This window comes from Chenopodium quinoa, unplaced genomic scaffold (genome assembly GCF_001683475.1).
Source record: "Chenopodium quinoa cultivar QQ74 unplaced genomic scaffold, ASM168347v1, whole genome shotgun sequence".
In the NCBI taxonomy this organism is placed as follows: Eukaryota; Viridiplantae; Streptophyta; class Magnoliopsida; order Caryophyllales; family Amaranthaceae; genus Chenopodium; species Chenopodium quinoa.
Genome location: NW_018743252.1, coordinates 11340953 through 11361171, shown reverse-complemented (window position 1 = coordinate 11361171; position 20219 = coordinate 11340953). Strand labels below are relative to the sequence as shown.

General features: G+C 34.1%; 3 protein-coding genes across 3 annotated transcripts; all 3 read left to right on the top strand.

The window, feature by feature from the left end:
• Positions 1–4071: 4071 nt before the first annotated feature.
• On the top strand, positions 4072–5678 carry LOC110734963. Its single transcript, XM_021915080.1, has 4 exons — positions 4072–4327; positions 4419–4474; positions 4581–4680; positions 4771–5678. Exons 1-4 carry the CDS (start codon positions 4072–4074, stop codon positions 5676–5678), a joined length of 1320 nt encoding a protein of 439 aa, XP_021770772.1.
• Positions 5679–5864: 186 nt separating this feature from the next.
• On the top strand, positions 5865–7020 carry LOC110734962. The gene is made up of 2 exons (XM_021915079.1): positions 5865–6079; positions 6186–7020. Exons 1-2 carry the CDS (start codon positions 5865–5867, stop codon positions 7018–7020), a joined length of 1050 nt encoding a protein of 349 aa, XP_021770771.1.
• A 1139-nt stretch (positions 7021–8159) lies between these two features.
• LOC110734961 (replication protein A 70 kDa DNA-binding subunit B-like) lies at positions 8160–10586 on the top strand. The gene is made up of 7 exons (XM_021915078.1): positions 8160–8277; positions 9313–9422; positions 9566–9842; positions 9960–10053; positions 10172–10296; positions 10395–10473; positions 10547–10586. The coding sequence occupies exons 1-7, from the start codon at positions 8160–8162 to the stop codon at positions 10584–10586; spliced, it is 843 nt and encodes a 280-aa protein (XP_021770770.1).
• The last annotated feature ends 9633 nt before the right edge of the window (positions 10587–20219 follow it).

Genomic DNA, 20219 nt, shown 5'->3' with positions numbered 1-20219 from the left:
GATAAGACCCTATCAAATCAACACAGAGATCATGACCACAATCCCAAGAATAAAGTGACACATCTATAGGTCTAAGAGCCTGTCGTTCCCTCCAAACAACTCAATGTCAATCTCTTTCTTGCTGAAATCCCTAATCGATAACAAACATCAATAAAAATATCCCGAACAACATTGTGCCGATGTTTAATACCCACCATACTAGCACACGACACCGCGTGATCACCGAATATATCCATGTGAAAACCCTTAAAAGCAGAGCACGACATCAATACAGAGAACAATGGAACACCCAAGCAGTAGCATAACACACATCTTTGCGTTCATCACCTGACCTAACCATAAAATAAAAACCGCCCGAAGCCAAGCGGAGGTGTGATCTCCCTGCTGTAATTTCCACGATGTTGATTGTCGGTGAGATAAAGAGGAGGTGAATTTGTAGAAGTGGTAACCTTTGTGGAGTATATATCTACCAATTTTTTCATGATTTTAAGGGCAGCAACCTCACTAGGATTACTCAAAATGTCAGACTTAACCGTTCCATTAAACAGACTCAATGCATCCGCAAAGGCTCGACCAAAGCCAACAACGCCAGCATGCCATGGAAGCTTTTTCTGCAACCCAACAGACCGTAATCGAGAGGTAAGAAAAGCATAATGACGAAGCAATTAAGCATTACTAATTCAGCTCACTTCCAATTAAGTGGATCAATTCAACTTAAAAGAATGGGATCTCGGTTTTATTGCTCACTAGCTTTGTGTACGAAGTGATATTACGAAGTAATCATCAATCAATCAATCAATAACTATATACTAAAAGACACACCAGCAATGACACGTGTTATCTCCTGATGTGTCCTTAGTGTGTTTTTTTTTATTATAAAATTGTATTAAAGAAATAAATCTTATACAAAATAACTCCAAAATCTTGTACAATATAATTACTTAAAATAAAAAAGATTTAGCATATCTTTAACTCAATTAATAATTAACATACTTTCGATCATTTTCTACTATCATTTTATATCTAACATATCTTTCATAACCTTTTGATTAAAATTTGTCAACTATATTTTTTAGATTTTTTTTTCTTCATAAAAAACTAATCTAATATATAATTCTACAGTAACTTTTCACGAGAGTGCTCCAAATCCCCATTCCTAAACTCCCATTCACTCCCGTTTTTTCCACTTAATCTCTACAAACAGTCTACTCTACTGAGTATTAGATTTGAATTTCAAAAACCAAAAAAAAAAAAAAAAACAAAAAAAAAAACAAAAAAAGAGAGAAAAAAAAGGAAAAACATCGTGGTAGGCAGTTATCTTCACTCCACCACACTACTCCATAACTACACACACTACAACAGATTAATAGAGTATGGATTATATAATACATACTTTGCAATACTCATTTCACTCACACACAAAAAAAAAATATCACTCACACACAAAAAAAAAAAATCAGAAATCTGATTTTTTGGGGTTTCAATCAGGTAACCAACATTTGGCTCACACAATTCCAGCGATCGTTTTCTGCGTCGTCTTTGCCGTTGCCTTCTTCCTTTTCGTGGATTCACTAATTCGTCTCCTTCTTCCCCAATTTCAAGGTAAACACAACTTTTGCTAGAAATTATCACAACTACATAGAGCATATATCAACAATATTGGAACAAATTATAATGAAATACCTCGAAGGAATGTAAAAAAAAGCACCGAATTTCGAGAAAAATCAAGCAAGAAAACCAGAAAAATCAAAGCCATGATTGAAAATAACACCTTGGTGTGAAAATCCACTCAAAATCGAGCACAAAATACCCAAAAATTCGATCACAAACCTGCCCAGATTTTCGACCCCTAAAACTGCAAAAATTCGAACCATAATGTAGTATAATGAACCAAAATTGCAGAATTTTAAGCTTGAAAGCAGAATTTCGAACCCACAACTGCAGAATATCTAATTAAGGGCTCCAATTCGAGCAGACGTTTGAAGGAAATAGCATGACCCAGAAATTCAAGAATCCAGTTTGAGTTTCTGTATCGTATTGAAATGAGTTATATCTAGAGATATTGGCTTTATAAAAGGAAATAGCATAAATAATATTTCTGGGTTATGAAAGAGTATGCCTTTATACGGAGTACTTTATACTGCATTTAATACAGCATTTCTAGAATGTGCCCATAAACATTATTAGTTATTTTTTAATGGATATAAAAAAATATAATATATATATCAAAAAATAAATAATATAAAGGCATATCTTTCATATAAGATAGTTTAATATGCGTTATCACATTAGATTATATCAAATTATATCTTTCATATAATATATGCCTTTAATGTAAGGAAATAGCATATTATCACATTAGTTATTATATTAAAGATGTATATTTCATAACATATTATATTTCCATTATTTTATATATGCCATTATATAACATATTCTAGAATGAGTTACTTCCTCTTTCATAACTTACATATTATATATTTTGAATCCATCTAATATAAAATCCAGAGAAATAATATAAAGTATAAATAAATGGGCAAAAACAAAAAGAGGAGATTGGCGTTGAGAAATTTGTGGCAGAGAGGAATTTTTTTTTTTTTTTTTTGTTTTTTTTGGTTTTTGCAGAAATTTGGATTTATTTACTGAGTAATTATATATTGCTATAGATATTTATATAATTAAAAGCAAAGATAAATATTGTATTTTATTTGCTTGATAAATATTGTATTTTGTTTGCTAGATATCAGTTTTGTTGCCTATGCATATTATTGTATTTTGTAAGCAAAGATAAATATTGTATTTATTATTGGGTTAAATTTTTTCAAATTTTGTTATGCATATTCTAGAGTGTAGTTTCAACATTAAATTCTTAATACTAACAATATTGTCTATCATTCAAAACCCCAACAAAGTGTCTCTGTACTTATAGACTCATAAGGGGTCTACCTTAATAATCTATGTAAGCGGTGATTTCTAATCATTATCGATTAGACATTACATAATGTCTTTTGTTACAATATTGTCTATCCTGATTGAGTGTATTACCCGTCAATCATTTACTGTAAGTTGGAAAGTGAATAAGGAATGTGCCATCATATTATGTAATCGTTTTTTTTTGTTAAAAAAATACAGAATAAATACTGCATAATATTTCTTCCAAAAAAAATCTAATATTATCGCTGCTAATCAATAGTTTTTACATTGAAATCAATTTTTACGTAAATTGCAATTGTTATCTTTTTCAAAAAAATAAAATCATTTCCTTTTTTTGCCACTTAAAATATTTTTGTTAAAAAAAACACACAAAATATATATTGCATTTTAAAAAAAAAAAATCATTTCCTCTTTTTTGCCAACTTAATTTTTTTGTACAAAAAAAACACAAAATAAATATTACTCCGAACTTTACTAATTTTGTACAAACATACTCTAAAAAATCAAACATTACAGACAATTATATGAACAACCTTTTTATACAAGTCTATAACAACATTTATTCTTAATTGAGGATTAGCAATAACAATGTTGATCCCTTGACCACGATTGTACTACTATTTCATTCTGTAAAGTAGAATTCAATAATAGGTTTGAGCATTTTTTAAAATGAAAGTTTGAGCATTTTTTTAAATGAAATGGAAATGAAGTTAATTAGAGTTACACGTGACTCATTATTTTTTGTAATGTACGTAGAAATGGAGTTGGTGTTTGAGATCGTTCATTAATTTAAATTATTGTTCCATTTTTTTACAGTATATAAAACACTCCGTTGACTGCATTTCACCTTTATCTTAAATTTCTACACCCTACGGGTATGAACAATTTATTTTTCTTTAATTTTGATAATGTGAATGAGCATGTATATTTAGGTAATTTCAGGATTTTATCTGCTCATAGAAGGATATGCTATTAATTTGCCACTACACTACAGTACATACATATATTAATTTGCCACTACTAGGATTATAACATTGTAAATTGTTACAACTTACTTCTATTAATTGATGTTGTTCAAACTATAATATCGATTCTTATATATTTATCTCTTGATTATTGTATAACTAAGAGATTAGAATGGACATACATTCAAGTAATTATCGATTCAGAGAGAATTTGCAACACAAATATGCTAGATTAGCTGTTAGGCGAAGGTTACTATTCAAACGCACTACAAACCATGAAGATCCTATTTTCAAGCAACGTCGTTACTTATTGGAGAAAGAAGCACGATCCTTGCGACTATTAATGATGCAATTACGTCGATCAACACATCAATATCACGATGTGACACGTGAAGTGAAGCAATTTCCTAATGAGATCAATATGAATGGTACTTAATTATAAGAACCATTAATATTTACTTTATAATACTAATACCTTGCATACATGATTCTATTAAATTTTTAAAATTTTCATTCCAGAAAGCTCACCTAATGATTGGATGCAATTACGTCGATCTACACATCAATATCACGATGTGACACGTGAAGTGGAGCAATTTCCTAATGAGATCAATATAAATGGTACTTATAAGAACCATTAATATTTACTTTATAGTAGTAATACTAATACCTTGCATTCAGGATTCTATTAAATTTTTAAAAACTTTCATTCCAAAAAGCTCACCTAATGAGGGGATAGACAATGATGCTAGACCTGATGAGCAAATTTTCGGAAGGAGAGGTAACCACTTTGCCAAGCTGCTTAACGACACACATAAGTGATGTCGACAATGTTAATTGATATTCACTAAAATAAATAATTTTCATGCAGAAGTGACTCATCAATGTCGTCGTACCGATGGGTTTGATAGACGTTGGGAGTTTGGACCTAGAACGGTTGTGTGTCCTGATTGCAAGGCCCTTATGTGGATAGAAGAAAGGGTAAAGAGTAGCAATAAAACACACCCAAGGTTCAATCACTGTTGTCAAAGTGGGCAAGTTATATTGCCGCTTTTACCTTTGACACCGCCATTTTTAATGTCACTTTTGCCACATCAGCAATTCCGAAACAATATTAGAGCTTTCAACTCTATGTTAGCTTTCACCTCTATGGGCGGTCGGATTGATAACACTGTTAATGATGGTAGAGGCCCCTATGTCTATCGTATAAGTGGTAGTAATTACCATCGAATTGGAACTTTACTCCCTGAGCCGGGAACAGGTCCAAAGTTTGCACAATTGTACATCTATGATACTGACAATGAAACATCCAACCGACTACATCACATGGGGGGCGCGGAAGCTTCTTCCATAGATCCAGGAATTTTACAAGGACTAAAAATGATGCTTGATGATATAAATCCTTATGTCACAGTATTCAGAAATGTTGGCAATATGTTGCGCGATCAAGGTGAGCATCAAGATTTGAGAATTAAGCTTATTTGCGCAAGAGAAGGCAGACAATATATCCAACCAACCACAAGTGAAGTGGCTGCATTGATGGTAGGTGATGGAACTAAAGACATAGGAAATCGAGATATCATATTGCAAAAAATAGATGGTGGGTTACAAAGGATTGATGAAACTCATCCAAGTTATATGCCTTTACAATACCCACTACTGTTTCCATACGGTACAAGTCGAAGTACAGTGACAATACGACAATTCTACGCATTTAGGATACATGATAGGGAAGAAGAGGGTGACACCTTGATAGATTCCGGGCGCTTATTGCAATAATTTGATGTTGATGCATACGCTGAAATGGAACAATATCGATTATCATGGATGAGGAGAAATCAAGGCAGGCTTCGCTCTGATTTATACAGTGGACTCCAAGATGCAATCAGGGCTGGAGATGTCAATGCTACTGATGTAGGTCGATTATTCATATTACCATCATCCTTCACATGAAGCCCCCGTAATATGGCCCATCATTATCAAGATGCTATGGCAATTGTTCGCATTTTGGGTCCGCTTGATTTATTTATAACTTTCACTTGCAATCCAAACTGGCCTGAGATTGTAAATGAGATATCTACACGTGGAAGTCGTCGCACTGAAGATAGACCAGACATTGTAGCACGTGTTTTCAAGATCAAATTGAAACAAAGGCTTCGCGATTTGAAGGATAACAAGAAGTTTGGAAAAGTCATTGCTGGTGAGTTGTGTTGATTAATTATGTAATCGTACTATATTGTTTTGACATATTTAATTAATTAACATGGGACATGTCTCATGTGTCAGATTTTATGTCATTGAATTTCAAAAGCGCGGACTTCCACATGCGCATATTCTCATAACATTGGAACCAGAAGATAAACCTAAGTGTTCAGAGGATATCGATGTAATTATCTCTGCGGAAATCCCTGACAAGGATATAGATCCTTTGGCATTTGAAACAATTACCAAGAACATGCTCCATGGACCATGTGGGCCATGTTTAGTTGATGGAAAGTGTTCAAAAAATTTCCCGAAGAAATTTTGTACTGAAATCAGCTTTGATGATAATGGCTTTGTGCATTATAGACGTAGACAACATAGAGAGCCCATCATTGTTAATGGAAGGGAGGTAGATAATCGTTGGGTGGTACCATATAATAGAGATCTATGTGTTAAGTACAATGCACACATAAATGTTGAGCGTGTTGCTGTGAGAAGTGTGGTAAAGTATCTATACAAGTATGTTACTAAAGGTCAAGATCGAGCAACGGTTGTCATTGAAAACAATTCAACCACACGACATGGTCAAGAGGTACGAAAAGGAAACAGAGTGGATGAGATAAAACAGTACTTAGATTGTCGATATGTATCGGCCATTGAAGCATGCTGGAGAATATTTGAGTTTGATTTGCAACATCAATATCCTTCAATGGAACTACTTCAGTTTCATCTACCTGGTGAACAATTTGTAGTTTTCAATGATAATGATGATCTGCACAGAGTCCTTGAACGACCGAGATTGCAACAAACCATGTTAACTATGTGGTTTCAAGCTAATAAGGATTTTCCAGAAGCAAATCAATACACTTACCAAAATTTTCCTATGGGATTTACATGGAATCGTTCTACAAAAAGGTAGGCACAACGGCAAGAAAGACCTTGCATTGGTAGATTGCCTTTTGTTCATCCAAATTCTGGGGAACGATATTACTTACGGATGCTTTTAACTAAGGTTTGTGGAGCGGAATGTTTTGAAGATATACGAACTGTTGATGGTGCCATCCACCCTACCTTTAGATCTGCATGTCATGCCTCAGGGTTGCTTGACGACGATAATGAGTGGCATGAAACTCTGTCAGAAGCCTCTAACTGGGCATCGGGTTCACAGTTGAGAAACATGTTTTGCTCCATATTGATGTTTTCAGAAGTAAGTGATCCGAAACAGTTGTGGGAACAACATTGGGGTGAACTTACCGATGACCTCGAGAGAATGATGCAACGCCAAACTAGAAACCCTAACTTACGATTAACTCCCGAAGAGATGCAGAATCAAGGATTACAAGAGATTGAGCATATATTGAATAAACTTGGAAGGTCATTGACAGATTTCCCTGACATGCCACAACCTTCTTCGGAGTTAGCACGCAATGCCTTAAATCGGTTGATAAGAGATGAACTTGAATATGACACACATGATGAAGCCAACAGATTTGATACCTTAGTTAAAGGGTTAAACACGGATCAATATAGAGTATATGCTGCAATACTCGATGCTCATTCTCGAGATGTAGGTGGCTTTTTTTTGTCTACGACAGTGGTGGGACAGGAAAGACATACCTGTGGAACACTATGATTGCGAAATTCAGATCTGAAAGAAAGATCGTGCTCTCTGTGGCTTCATTGGGAATTACTGCTTTATTATTGCCTAGGGGTAAAACCGCACATTCGACTTTCAAGATTCCTTTTGATCCTAATCAACATTCCGTTTGTAACTTCAAAAAAGACTCAACTCGTGCTGATTTGATCCGTGAAGCATCATTAATTGTATGGGATGAGGCTCCAATGACACATCGATTAGAATTTGAGGCGGTAGATCGACATTTCAAGGATATTTATAGTGACTATAGAGTTTTCGGAGGTAAATTGGTTGTTCTTGGTAGAGACTTCAGACATATACTTCCTGTGGTGCCAGATGAAGGACGAGAATCTATTGTTGCAGCTACCTTGCATCGAGCGTCCTTTTGGAGAGACTGCTAAGTTATGTGTCTAATGATAAACATGCGTTTATGGCGAAGTGACGTTCCCTCTGATACCCTTGAACAAATTCGAGAATTTGCTTATTGGATAATTAAAGTTGGAGGAGGAGTTATAGCAGGAGTGCCCATTACAGAGGAAGGTGAACCAAATTGGATTGAAATACCACGTGATTTTTTGATAACTAATGATTAACATGGTTTGCAAAATCTCATTAACTTTGTCTATCCAAACTTGCCTTTAAATTACATGGATTGGGAGTACCTCAAGGATCGCGGAATTCTAGCACCAACAAACAACGATGTAGATGAGTTAAATTCGAAAATTTTATCAATGCTACCAGGAAATGTGCATAGCTACTATAGTTCGGATACTTTGGGTCATACAGGAGATGGTGGGATCCTTGATAACATGGAGCCTATGGAATTATTAAACTCATTAAATTTGTCGGGTCTTCCTAATCATTGCTTAGAGTTGAAAGTTGGTGCCCCGGTAATATTGATGCGAAATATGAACCAAACCATAGGGTTGTGCAATGGAACACGTCTTATAATCAAGAAATTGGGTTACAGAGTGATTGAGGCACAAGTGATCATAGGTCCAAGAGCTAAAGAATCAGTTCTAATTCCGCGAATTGATTTAACACCTTCCAACAAGAAGATAGATCTCCCTCTTAAAAGAAGGCAATTCCCATTAAAATTAGTCTTTGCCATGACAATAAATAAGAGCCAAGGACAGACGTTGAGCAAAGTTGGCATTTTTCTCCATAGGCCCGTGTTTAGTCATGGCCAATTATATGTTGCAATGTCACGAGTTACATCTCCCTCCGAGCTAAAAATCTTAGTACAAAATAAGAAGGATGTTTTACACAATTTGACTAAAAATATTGTGTATAAGGAAGTATTAAACAATGTAAATTAGCTATGTATGTAGTTTTGTTATAACATTTATTTAGTAACTCTTAGCAATGTTTGTTTTATTGTAATTTCAGAGCTATACTATTTTTTTTATGTATTAGATTTTCTTTGTCATGTTAATTCTTCTATTTTACTTTATTAAAGATTTATTTCATTATCGATACTATTTATGTAACCTTTATACATGTGCGAGGTTGGATCAATAATGATATATTATGTAAATTATTTTTTATGCCCACTTCAATGATATTAAAATGCAGGAAATGAACACAAGATACACACCATGTCGTTGTATTACCCTTACAACATTGAATGTGAATATGAGAGTGTGTTTATATTTGGATGGTCAATGAGCAAAGTAGAGCTAGAGGTACAAATTACGTCCATCGTTCGTGGAGCATGGTATTCATTGACTCAGAGGTTTGAACTATATTTTTACTTAGTGATTCCTTTTTTTTCAATATATATTCATTTATTTGACACTTATGTATGTATCAAATTTTCAATTTATAGGGGGACGAAGTTCAAATCACACTATTTAATGCTGACATTGATAAATATAAAGAGATCTTGAAACAAGGAAAGGTTTATTCAATTGCTCAGCTAGATCTTATGCCTCTATATACATCTTACAAATATTCCAATAACCAAATGAGGTTGAAATTTGGCAACAAGACCATGATAACAGAAATTCTTGATGATTGTGATGATATCCCAAGGTACAATTTCATGTTTATTGAATTTTGCCACATTCCACAGTACCTTCACATGCGCAATAGTCCTCTCATCGGTATGTGTCTTTTAGTAATTAAAATAAATAGTACTAATATTTATTGCATTTTTAAAATTATTTTTGAGTTCTGAAGGTTATATCCGATCTTTTTTTCTTGATGATGAATGTACACAGATGTTATTGGATTGGTTATATATGTGTCTGAATCATATAGAGTCTCGGGTGGGAGACAACAATTCAAAAGAGACGTGTTACTCTGCAACACAAAGTAAGAGCATATTACAAAAGTTACAATATGTTTATGTAATTATAACAACTTATGCAATGTTAAGTTTTTTTTTTCTTTTTTAAAAAAAAAAAATCTAATGATATATTTTGATTTACAGCATGGAAACAATGAGGCTAACTTTACGGGAAGGGTTTGCTTATGATCAAGGTCGTTTCTTATTCAATGAGCTTAATCAGGATCATGTGTTGGGTGCATCCATGGTATCAGTTGGCTCTTATTATGGTAAAATAAGTTTTTTAAAATTATATAACCATGGAAAGGTTATGGTGTCATTTTCATTATTATCATTACTTTGAATACTTTTACTAACCTTCCAATAGGTGCATGTTTTTCTACTGTTGGACGTACCAGACTTTTTATTGACCCTGATATTGATGAAACTGATGATCTACATGGCTGGTAAGCCTAAAAACATCATAATATACAATGTAAGTTTATATTGCATACTTATGTACTTATATAACTCATGTAGGTATGCGGATGATGGATATGTCCAAAAACAAATCAGCTAGAGTCAGATATTAGCCAATAGTATCTCTGAAATGGAAATGGTGTTTAATGCAAAAAGGATCAAGTTAAATCAGTTTTCAGCGGCTCATAATGTATGTATATCAATAATTATTGATTTCATTTTCTTATACATGAGGTATTTAATATTTGATGTGTGTTTCCAGGTAAAATACTTTCGAGTACTAGCAAAGGTGTTATCTATTGATTCTTCTATGCCTATTTGGTATGAATCATGTGCTCGACACTTAAGGAGAGCTGATATGTGCGTGGAGTGTGACCCTTCTTTTAGTAGGCCAAGGTATTTTCACTTTTTTTATTTTATTTAAAAATTATAATTATAACCTGCTTTACATATCACTATACCTAATTATATCATATCAATAATAACAGATATAGAATCAATGTAAAAATTGGTGACGCTACAAATACAATGTCTGTTAACACTGTTTGGCCAATATGCTGAGATGATTATAGGTTGTCCAATATCAAGTATTCAAGCGATGACAAATAATGTAAGTATATCCTTTAATCATATATATTAAGGAATTACTCACAGACATAATGGCTACATTTGTTATTTATGAACAGGAATTTGGAGACTACTTTCTAGAGGAGTATCTGAGTGAACGATTGATGAATATATTCACTTTCATACTACATGTTCCTGAGATAGGAAATAATGATATCATAGTTGCATTTGTTTTACAAGTAAGATGGGAGGAAGAATTCTATTATCTGAAACGAGAGATGCATGGACAATCTAATTGAAGACTTAGATTAATTTAGCATAATATTTCAAGACTTTAAATTTTTTTTTTTTATATGAATTCAACACTTGGTTTTTTTTTTATTATTTTTTTTATTTTATAATTTGTAATCAATTTTCATTTTTTTGGTTTTTGTTGTTATTATATTTGGTTTTATTAAATACCATTTGCATCTATATACTTTGTATTTTTTTAAATCCTATCCTTAATTATAACCCGTGCATTAGCACGGGCACATTCTAGTCTAATATATAATTGCAGAGTTTTTTTTTTCCAACTTTCATTCACAGCCCTCTAAATTCTCATCCTTGTAATTCTAGCCCTTCTATTTTTTTTTTTAAAAAAAAAACCAATATCCACCATTTTTACTCATAACTACCCATATTACTTAATTAAAATCTAGCCCTCTATTAAAAAATAATAATAATAATAATAATAATAATAATAACCACCCTTTAATAACTATCACTTCTACCATTTTTTTTCTCTTAAATATATATACTACATATATCCCGTGCATGAGCACAGGTACACTCTAGTTATAATAATAGTAAAAATTATTGAAAATTACTATGCATAGCACGGAAACTAACCTAGTGCAATTGTTTTTTTGGAGACCATCTTGCTAATGTAGGATCACTTAGGAATTTCATTTATGGCAAATACGGAGTAATTTTTTTTTTCCCCATTATTTATTTTTGGTGCCTTTTTTTTCCAATAATTAGATAGACAATACATCAAATCATCAATTGATATAATTTGCCTTTGGTGAACTGTCCATTTGATACTTGTATTTTATTGTACTCCGTTTATATAGTGCTTTGATTGAAATATATAAATTCATAATTTAATAATAATAATAATATAAAAATGACATCACTTCAATCTCTGATAATACGTGTATATATATATTATATACTTCGTACTTTGTATATGAGAGTAGTCCAAACTATGGAGTAAAGTAACTTGCTTTTTCCAATCGTTTATCATATTTTGTGCTAATTAGGTTCAATTGCCTCTAAATAGTGGTCCTACAAATCTTTTTATTTTTTTTTTAATTTATTTCTGCTTTTCAACTACTACCAATGTCAATTAATTAATTATTATAGCTAATTTATGATCAAATTCAATTGCATGATATCAAGTCATTTCAAATTTAAATTGATCCAACTTAATGATTTAGATAGTGAAACATGATTAGAAAACAAGATATTATTCCCTCAAAAAAAAAAAAAAAAACAAGATATTATTCAATTACCTTTCAACCTTTCAATACTCTTTGACTAGAAATATTTATTACCATTTCATTGTTTCAACAATTTTTGCTAAACTCTTTAAAAGAATTTCAATCACTATCTTATCCACTAAAAAATTCAACTTCTATTATAAAATAATAAAATTAACTATTAGACAAAATTATCCGTTTCAATTACTAATTTCATAATAGTTTCAATTTTATGAAATTACCCTTTATGAATAATTTTTTGGGTAATAGTGTATGTATCCCTTAGAGCACTATCACCAAACAAAAAAATGAATTCCATCCCCTCTCTCTCTCTCTCTCTCTCTCTCTCTCTCTCTCTCTCTCTCTCTCTCTCTCTCTCTCTCTCTCTCTCTCTCTCTCTCCTCCACATCAAATTTTTTAAAAAAGATTTTTTTTATCCCACTAAAAATAAACCCAAAATTTCCCTCACCACTCTCTTTTTACATTTTACCATACAAAATAATAAAAAACACAAAAACAATTAGAAACCATCAACTTAGGCCATGTGTGTAGAAGGAAATTGAGAAAAAAAACTCTCCAAAGAGATTGTTTCACAAAATCTCTAGAATTTTTTTGGGGAATTTCTTTGGTGGAGTATTATTTATGCAAAATAAAAAATTCTAGAAAAGATTTTCTTCTTTGTTGTAAGCGCTCTCAGAATATACATAATAGACTTCGTAAAATGGAATTAAATTGAGAATTCATGACAAAATTACGCGCAAATACGTGAAATAACCACGCTCAAGTGGTTAATTCACAATACTCAATATTTTCTTTTTTAATTTCTTATATATAGCCTTTAAGGGCTATGTTTATACATTTATAAACAATTTTGACATGTTTGATACTAATTAAAGAGACAATAATAACTTTTTAAAAAATCAGTCTAATGTATTACTCTGTACATCGAAAATAAACCATCTTGCTTATTTTTCCCATGCAGGCTAAAAGCCTATTCTCTTTAGCTTAATTTCGATTCAGTTCTCAGTTCAACTCCAATCTGTTTCAGTTTAATTCAGTTCTTAATTTCCTTCTCTCATAAACAATTCATTTAAACTCTATTCATTTAAGCAATTCATTTTTATCTATTTATTTATTTATTGTTTTGCAACCACAAGGATGGATGATGAGAATCGATCCCAAGATCTCTTGGAATCGACAAAAAAAAAAAAATTTAACCACTTGAGCTACACCTCACTCTTTTAAAGTTACAGGTATATATTAAAAATAAAGGAAATTTTCTTAACCCTTAATTTTTGCAAAGTTTCATTCAACTAAAAAAAGAGAAATAAGTAAATAACTTTATATCTATACTGTATATTAAAAGGCGTTTCTTAAGAAGTTTAGGTGCCACGAAGCACTCTCCTTAAGAACTTTAGGTGTCACGTCGTGGTGCTCTCTTTATCTAATCCGATTTTCACTCCATGTCTAAAAATATGGTTCATACAAGATTTGGACCTACAACCTAAAGTTTAAATTTAATGTGTTAGCCACTAAGCTATTACCATTATTACATGTCATTCAATAAAAATTAAATATTAATAAAAAAAATTATCATGAAAATAATGCAGTAACTCGAGACATTGCCCGTGTTCAACACTAGTTGTTTTTAAAACGACATTAATAATGATTTTCAATGATAAATATATTTTTTTAAAAAAATATCCATCCTAAATTTTTTAAAACAATTATGTTATTGCAATCGACTACAGATAGAACAAATATTGTGAACCGGACATGATTTATATCAATCTTCTACGGTATTTTTGGTGATCAGAGATAGCAAACATTTGTCCAATTGTTTATCACTTTTGGTAGAAATTTGATTTAAATATGTGTTCCAATTTAACGATGATGAGATGAATTAAAAACTATGATCCTGATTAAGAAGCAAATCAAGCAAAGACTACGAGCCTGTTTACATTTACTGAATTGAGCTGAACTGAACTGATTAGAACTTAATTGAATTGAAATGAACTGCATTGAACTGAACTAAAATGAATATTTTATAAGAAAAGGAAATTAGGAGCTGAAGTAACAAATTACTTTAAGTCATTGTTATTGCCTTAAATTTTATCTAAGGTGCTTGCTGAACAAGGTTAATCAATTAAAGTGTTATATATTTTTAGCAATGGGTTTTCTTTCAACATGTGAAATGTGTTACTCCTACCGTCCCTATTTTTTTTTACCCCAGCACGTGTAATAAAACATCTATATCTTTATGTTTATATACATAAAATTGTATAAACATAATATTAATAAAATATACGATGAAACAAATCTAACAAAATCACTCATAAGTCATAATTCTATTATCTTTTACAGATTTACGGTAATTTATGGTCAAAGTTTTTAAAATTTGACTTTAAAAATGACAATGGGGCAAAAAAAAAGAAATAGAGGCAGTAGAATTTAGCCTCTTTTTAATGAAATAACTAGTTTATTGACCCGGGCAATGCCCAGGATTTTTACATAAAATTGATCATTAATGTATGTTGTAATTTATGATTATATTTTCTTGTAATTAAATTTGTTGTTATTAGAGATATTCTAGATACTCTATGATATTATTGTGATATAATTTAGGAAATATATCTTATGAAAAGATATAGTAGAATATTGTAGGGCTTAGGGGTTTGTTACCCCTAGTGTTATATATATTTGTATTGGCCGTGAATATTAATGAGAAGAATACAGAGAATATTTACATAATTTCCCTCTGATTTAACATGGTATCAAGAGCCTTGTAAAGGTCTAATTTTTTCTTTTGTGTTCAATTTTCATAATTGGTACACGATTTTTTTTCCTTCAGAATTTGTGAGTCTGCTTCTTTGACAGTTTATTTTCCTACTTTCATTGAGTTGTGAGTGATGGCCGAAGGTGCAAGCGGTGGTGACGGCTCAGGTGGTGATGGAGGAAAAGTCAAGGTGGACATGACTTATCACCTAGGTTCAAGTGTTGAACCCGGGAACATAATAACTCCGCTACAACGAACTTCGGGGTGAGAATTATGATGAGTGGGCAAGGTCTATTCAAACCTCGTTGAAGGCGAAGCGCAAATATGGCTTCATTGATGGATCCGTCAAGAAACCGACGGATGATGACAAATTGGATGATTGGGTGGCTGTTCATGCGATGTTGGTTGCTTGGATTAAAAACACCTTGGACTCATCGGTACGAGCTACCATTGGAGAGTATGGTGACGCTGAACTTTTGTGGTCAAACCTTAAAAGTCGTTTTTTTTTATTAGTGGTACACGCATATGTCAACTATAACTGGCTTTGGGTGAGTGCAAGCAATCTGCATCAGAGAGTGTTGCGGCATACTTTGGCAGAATTTTAAAGATCTTTGATGAATTAAATACATACATTACCGTACCCACTTGTTCTTGTGGTGCGTGTAAATGTAATATAGTGGCTCAGGTGGAACGATTGCGCTAAGAAGATTTTGTTCATCACTTCTTGATCGGTCTCGATGATGCATATACTTCTCTAAGGGGTCAATTGCTAGCCCAAACCCTCTGCTTTCGGTGGATAAGTCGTACCAACAGTTAATTCAGGCAGTGGCTCGTGATGCTCCTATGGCCTTCAAGTTACAACATGAATCACCCTCCAAACCGCAGCGAACAAGTGACAATTTCGATAAATTTTGCAATCATTGCAATCGTGTTGGGCACGATGAATCAGGTTGTTTTCAAATTCATGGTTACCCTTCATGGTGAGGTAACCGTGGGCGTGGAGGTCGAGGCCGGGGTCGTGGTGATTCCGGAGGAAATAATGGAGGAGGACGCGGGGGTGGGCGTGGTAATGCGCCTCCTGCCCCTGTGCGTGCTAACAAAGCAGCCACGCAAACTGCTTCCCACAACACGCAGCAAGGTAGTGCTACGACAGCTGATGGAGTAGGCCTTGCGGGGGTCACACCGACCCAATTACAGCAGCTTTTAGATCATCTTTCTTCTATGAAACCTAAGCTTCATGGTAAGGATCAAATAGGTTGGATTGTTGACACCGGCGCATCCAATCATGTGACTTGCGACTTATCCCTTTTGACGAATGTTTGTGATGTACAACATTGTCCGGTAGGATTACCGGATGGGAAAAGTGCTAATGCCTCTAAAATCGGTTCCGTGACTTTGCAAGGGGGCTTGAAGATTAATAATGTTCTATATGTGCCTCAATTAAATTGCAATTTAATTTCTGCAACACAATTGTGTGATGAATCTAATTGTGCTCTGCAATTTACTAACAAACTTTGTGTTATACAGGACCTAACGACGAGGAAGGTGATTGGAGCGGGTGAACGAGTGGATGGACTATATTATTTCTGAGGTGTTCCAACGGTGAAGGCTTTGAAGCTAGATAATGGTCGATCGACAGAGTTGTGGCATCAACGTTTGGGGCATCCTTCGGGAAAGGTTTTACAACATCTTACTTTTATGAGTAGTTCTAGTAAGAGTCTTAAGAATAAAACATGTGATGTATGTCTTAGGGCAAAATATCATAGAAGTAGTTTCCTTGTTAGCACAAATAAAGCAAGTCGTTCTTTTGAACTTGTTCATGTTGAGTTATGGGGGCCATACAAGACTCCATCATCTTGTGGCTCACTTATTTTTTAACAATTGTTGATGATTTTTCAAGAGTGTGGACGTATTTATTACGTAAAAAAACTGAGGTTGAATTGATGTTTCTTAACTTTGTTGCTTTAATTAGACGTCAATTTGAACATGTGATTAAAATAGTTCGTAGTGATAATGGAACGAAATTTAATTCCTTGCGACCTTATTTCAATGCTAATGGGATAATATTTGAAACTTCTTGTGTGGGGATGCCTCAACAAAATGGTCGTGTTGAGCATAAACATCAACATATTCTTAATGTGGCTCGGGCTTTGAGATTTCAAGCAAATTTGCCTATTCGATTTTGGGGGGAGTGTGTGCAAGCGACTTGTCATTTGATAAACCGTACTCCATCTAGATTGCTTGATTTTAAGACTCCATATGAGACTTTATTTGATAAGAAACCATCATATGAGTATATTAAAGTTTTTGGGTGCTTGTGTTATGCCCATAATCAACGAAGCAAAGGAGACAAGTTTGCTAGTAGGAGTCGCAAATGTGTGTTCTTGGGGTACCCTTTTTGGTAAAAAGTGGTGGAGATTGTTTGAATTGGAGACAAAAGAAATTTTTATTTCCCGGGATGTACAATTTTTGGAGCATGAATTTCCTTTTCTTATGTCTTCTGCTGATGAAATTAAATCTGCCCCAAGTGTGAACTTTGATGATATGTGTGCAAGTGATGATGAACTTTGTAGTGTTGGTGATGAGGGAGTTGGGGGCCGTGAAAATATAGAGGAGAGAGCTGAAATTTATGATGCAGGGGCTGGAATTTGCACCTAGGCAGAATACACCGCGGGCTGCCCGCGGCATACTCCTCTCAGCCACGATCTGCCCGCGGCAGAGGCTGCCAGCAGCACTGAAGTACACGCTGGGTTGCCAGCGTCTGCTGGTATGGGGGGGGCATCCCGACAGTAGCTTAGTAGCTTCCCACTTCGAGCAGCAGCACCAAGCACAACCTCACATTGATAATCTTGAGCAAGGTGAAATTCCTTCGGAAATGGGTAAAGGCAAACGAGTGAAGATTCCTTCGGTCAAGTTCAAGGATTTTGTGACTCATACCATTCGGAATAATAGTCCACTCACATCAAATCGTTCATCTGCGACATCTTCCTCAGGTACCGTTTATCCAATAACACATTTTGTTGATTTTCATCGTTTTTCTGCAAAACATCGAACCTATATTGCAGCAATTACATGTGGAAGTGAGCCGAAAAATTTCAAAGAAGCTATGCGGCATAAGGGATGGCGAAAGGCCATTACCGATGAGATTAAAGTTCTAGAGGAACAAGGCACATGGGAGCTAGTAGACTTACCTCGAGGTAAGAAGGCTCTTGGGAGCAAATGGGTTTACAAAGAAAAGTATGATGAGCACGGCTAGACTAGTAATATTCGGCAATCATCAAGTTGAAGGTCTAGACTATAATGAGACATTTGCTCCGGTGGCAAAGATGGTGATGGTTCGTACTTTTCTTGCAGTTGCGGCAGTAAAGAATTGGGAAGTACATCAGATGGACGTTCACAACGCCTTCTTACATGGTGACTTGGAGGAAGAGGTTTACATGAAAATTCCCCCTGGCTTTGACAAAAATAATTCTGGTAAAGTGTGCAGGATGAAGAAGTCATTGTATGGCTTGAAGCAGGCTCCTCGTTGTTGGTTTGCAAAATTAACAACGGCTTTGAAAAATTATGGCTTTAAACAGTCATATTATGATTATTCCCTTTTTACTCTGACAAGAGAAAAAATGTAGCTGAATGTGCTTGTGTATGTTGATGATTTAATAGTTGCAGGAAATGATAAGTCTGCATTGTTGCAATTTAAAACATATTTAGGGAATTGTTTTAAAATGAAGGACTTGGGAGTTCTGAAATATTTTTTTAGGGCTAGAGATAGCCCGAAGCAAATAGGGAATTTTCATGTGTCAGAGAAAGTATGCAATGGACATCATTACAGAAGCAGGATTACTTGATGTGAAACCTGCAGATTTTCCCATGGAGCAAAACCACAGGCTAGCTCTGGCAGTTGGGGAATTATTTGGTGATATAGAGCGGTATAGACGTCTTATAGGGCGTTTGATTTATTTAGCTGTCACTAGGCCTGACATGGCTTATTCTGTGCATATTTTATCTCAGTTTATACAGAGCCCAAGGGTAGAGCACTCGAATGCTGCCCTGCGAGTTGTGAGATATCTGAAGAAGAGTCCAGGTCAGGTTATTATGCTGAGGTCTGATAGTGCTCTACAGTTGGAAGGTTGGTGTGATTCGGATTGGGCTAGTTGTCCATTGTCTAGGCGTTCGTTGACCGGTTGGTTTGTGTTTCTTGGTTTGTCTCCCGTGTCTTGGAAAACCAGGCCAAGAAACAACCTACGGTAGCTATGAGCTCTGTCGAAGCAGAGTACAGGTCTATGTCCGCTTGCACTCGTGAGTTGAAGTGGCTAAAGCGGATTCTGAGAGATTTAGGTGTGCGACATGAGAGTGGCATGCACCTCTATTGTGACAGTCATTCGGCATTATACATTGCGAAGAATCCGGTGTTTCATGAGCGAACGAAACATATTGAAGCGGATTGTCATTTTGTACGGGATGCAATTACAGAAGGTCTCATAACACCGTCCTATGTTCCTACTACGCTTCAGTTGGCTGACATTTTCACAAAGGCCTTAGGAAAGGTCAAGTTTGATTTTCTATTCCGCAAGTTGGGCATCTATAATCCGTATGCTCCAACTTGAGGAGGGGCTATTAGAGATATTCTAGATACTCTATGATATTATTGTGATATAATTTAGGAAATATATCTTATGAAAAGATATAGTAGAATATTGTAGGGCTTAGGGGTTTGTTACTCTTAGTGTTATATATATTTGTATTGGCCGTGAATATTAATGAGAAGAATATAGAGAATATTTACATAATTTCCCTCTGATTTAACAATTGTTCATATTGTCCTTTGCTACATATTAATATTTTTTATTCAAAAGATTACATAAAAATT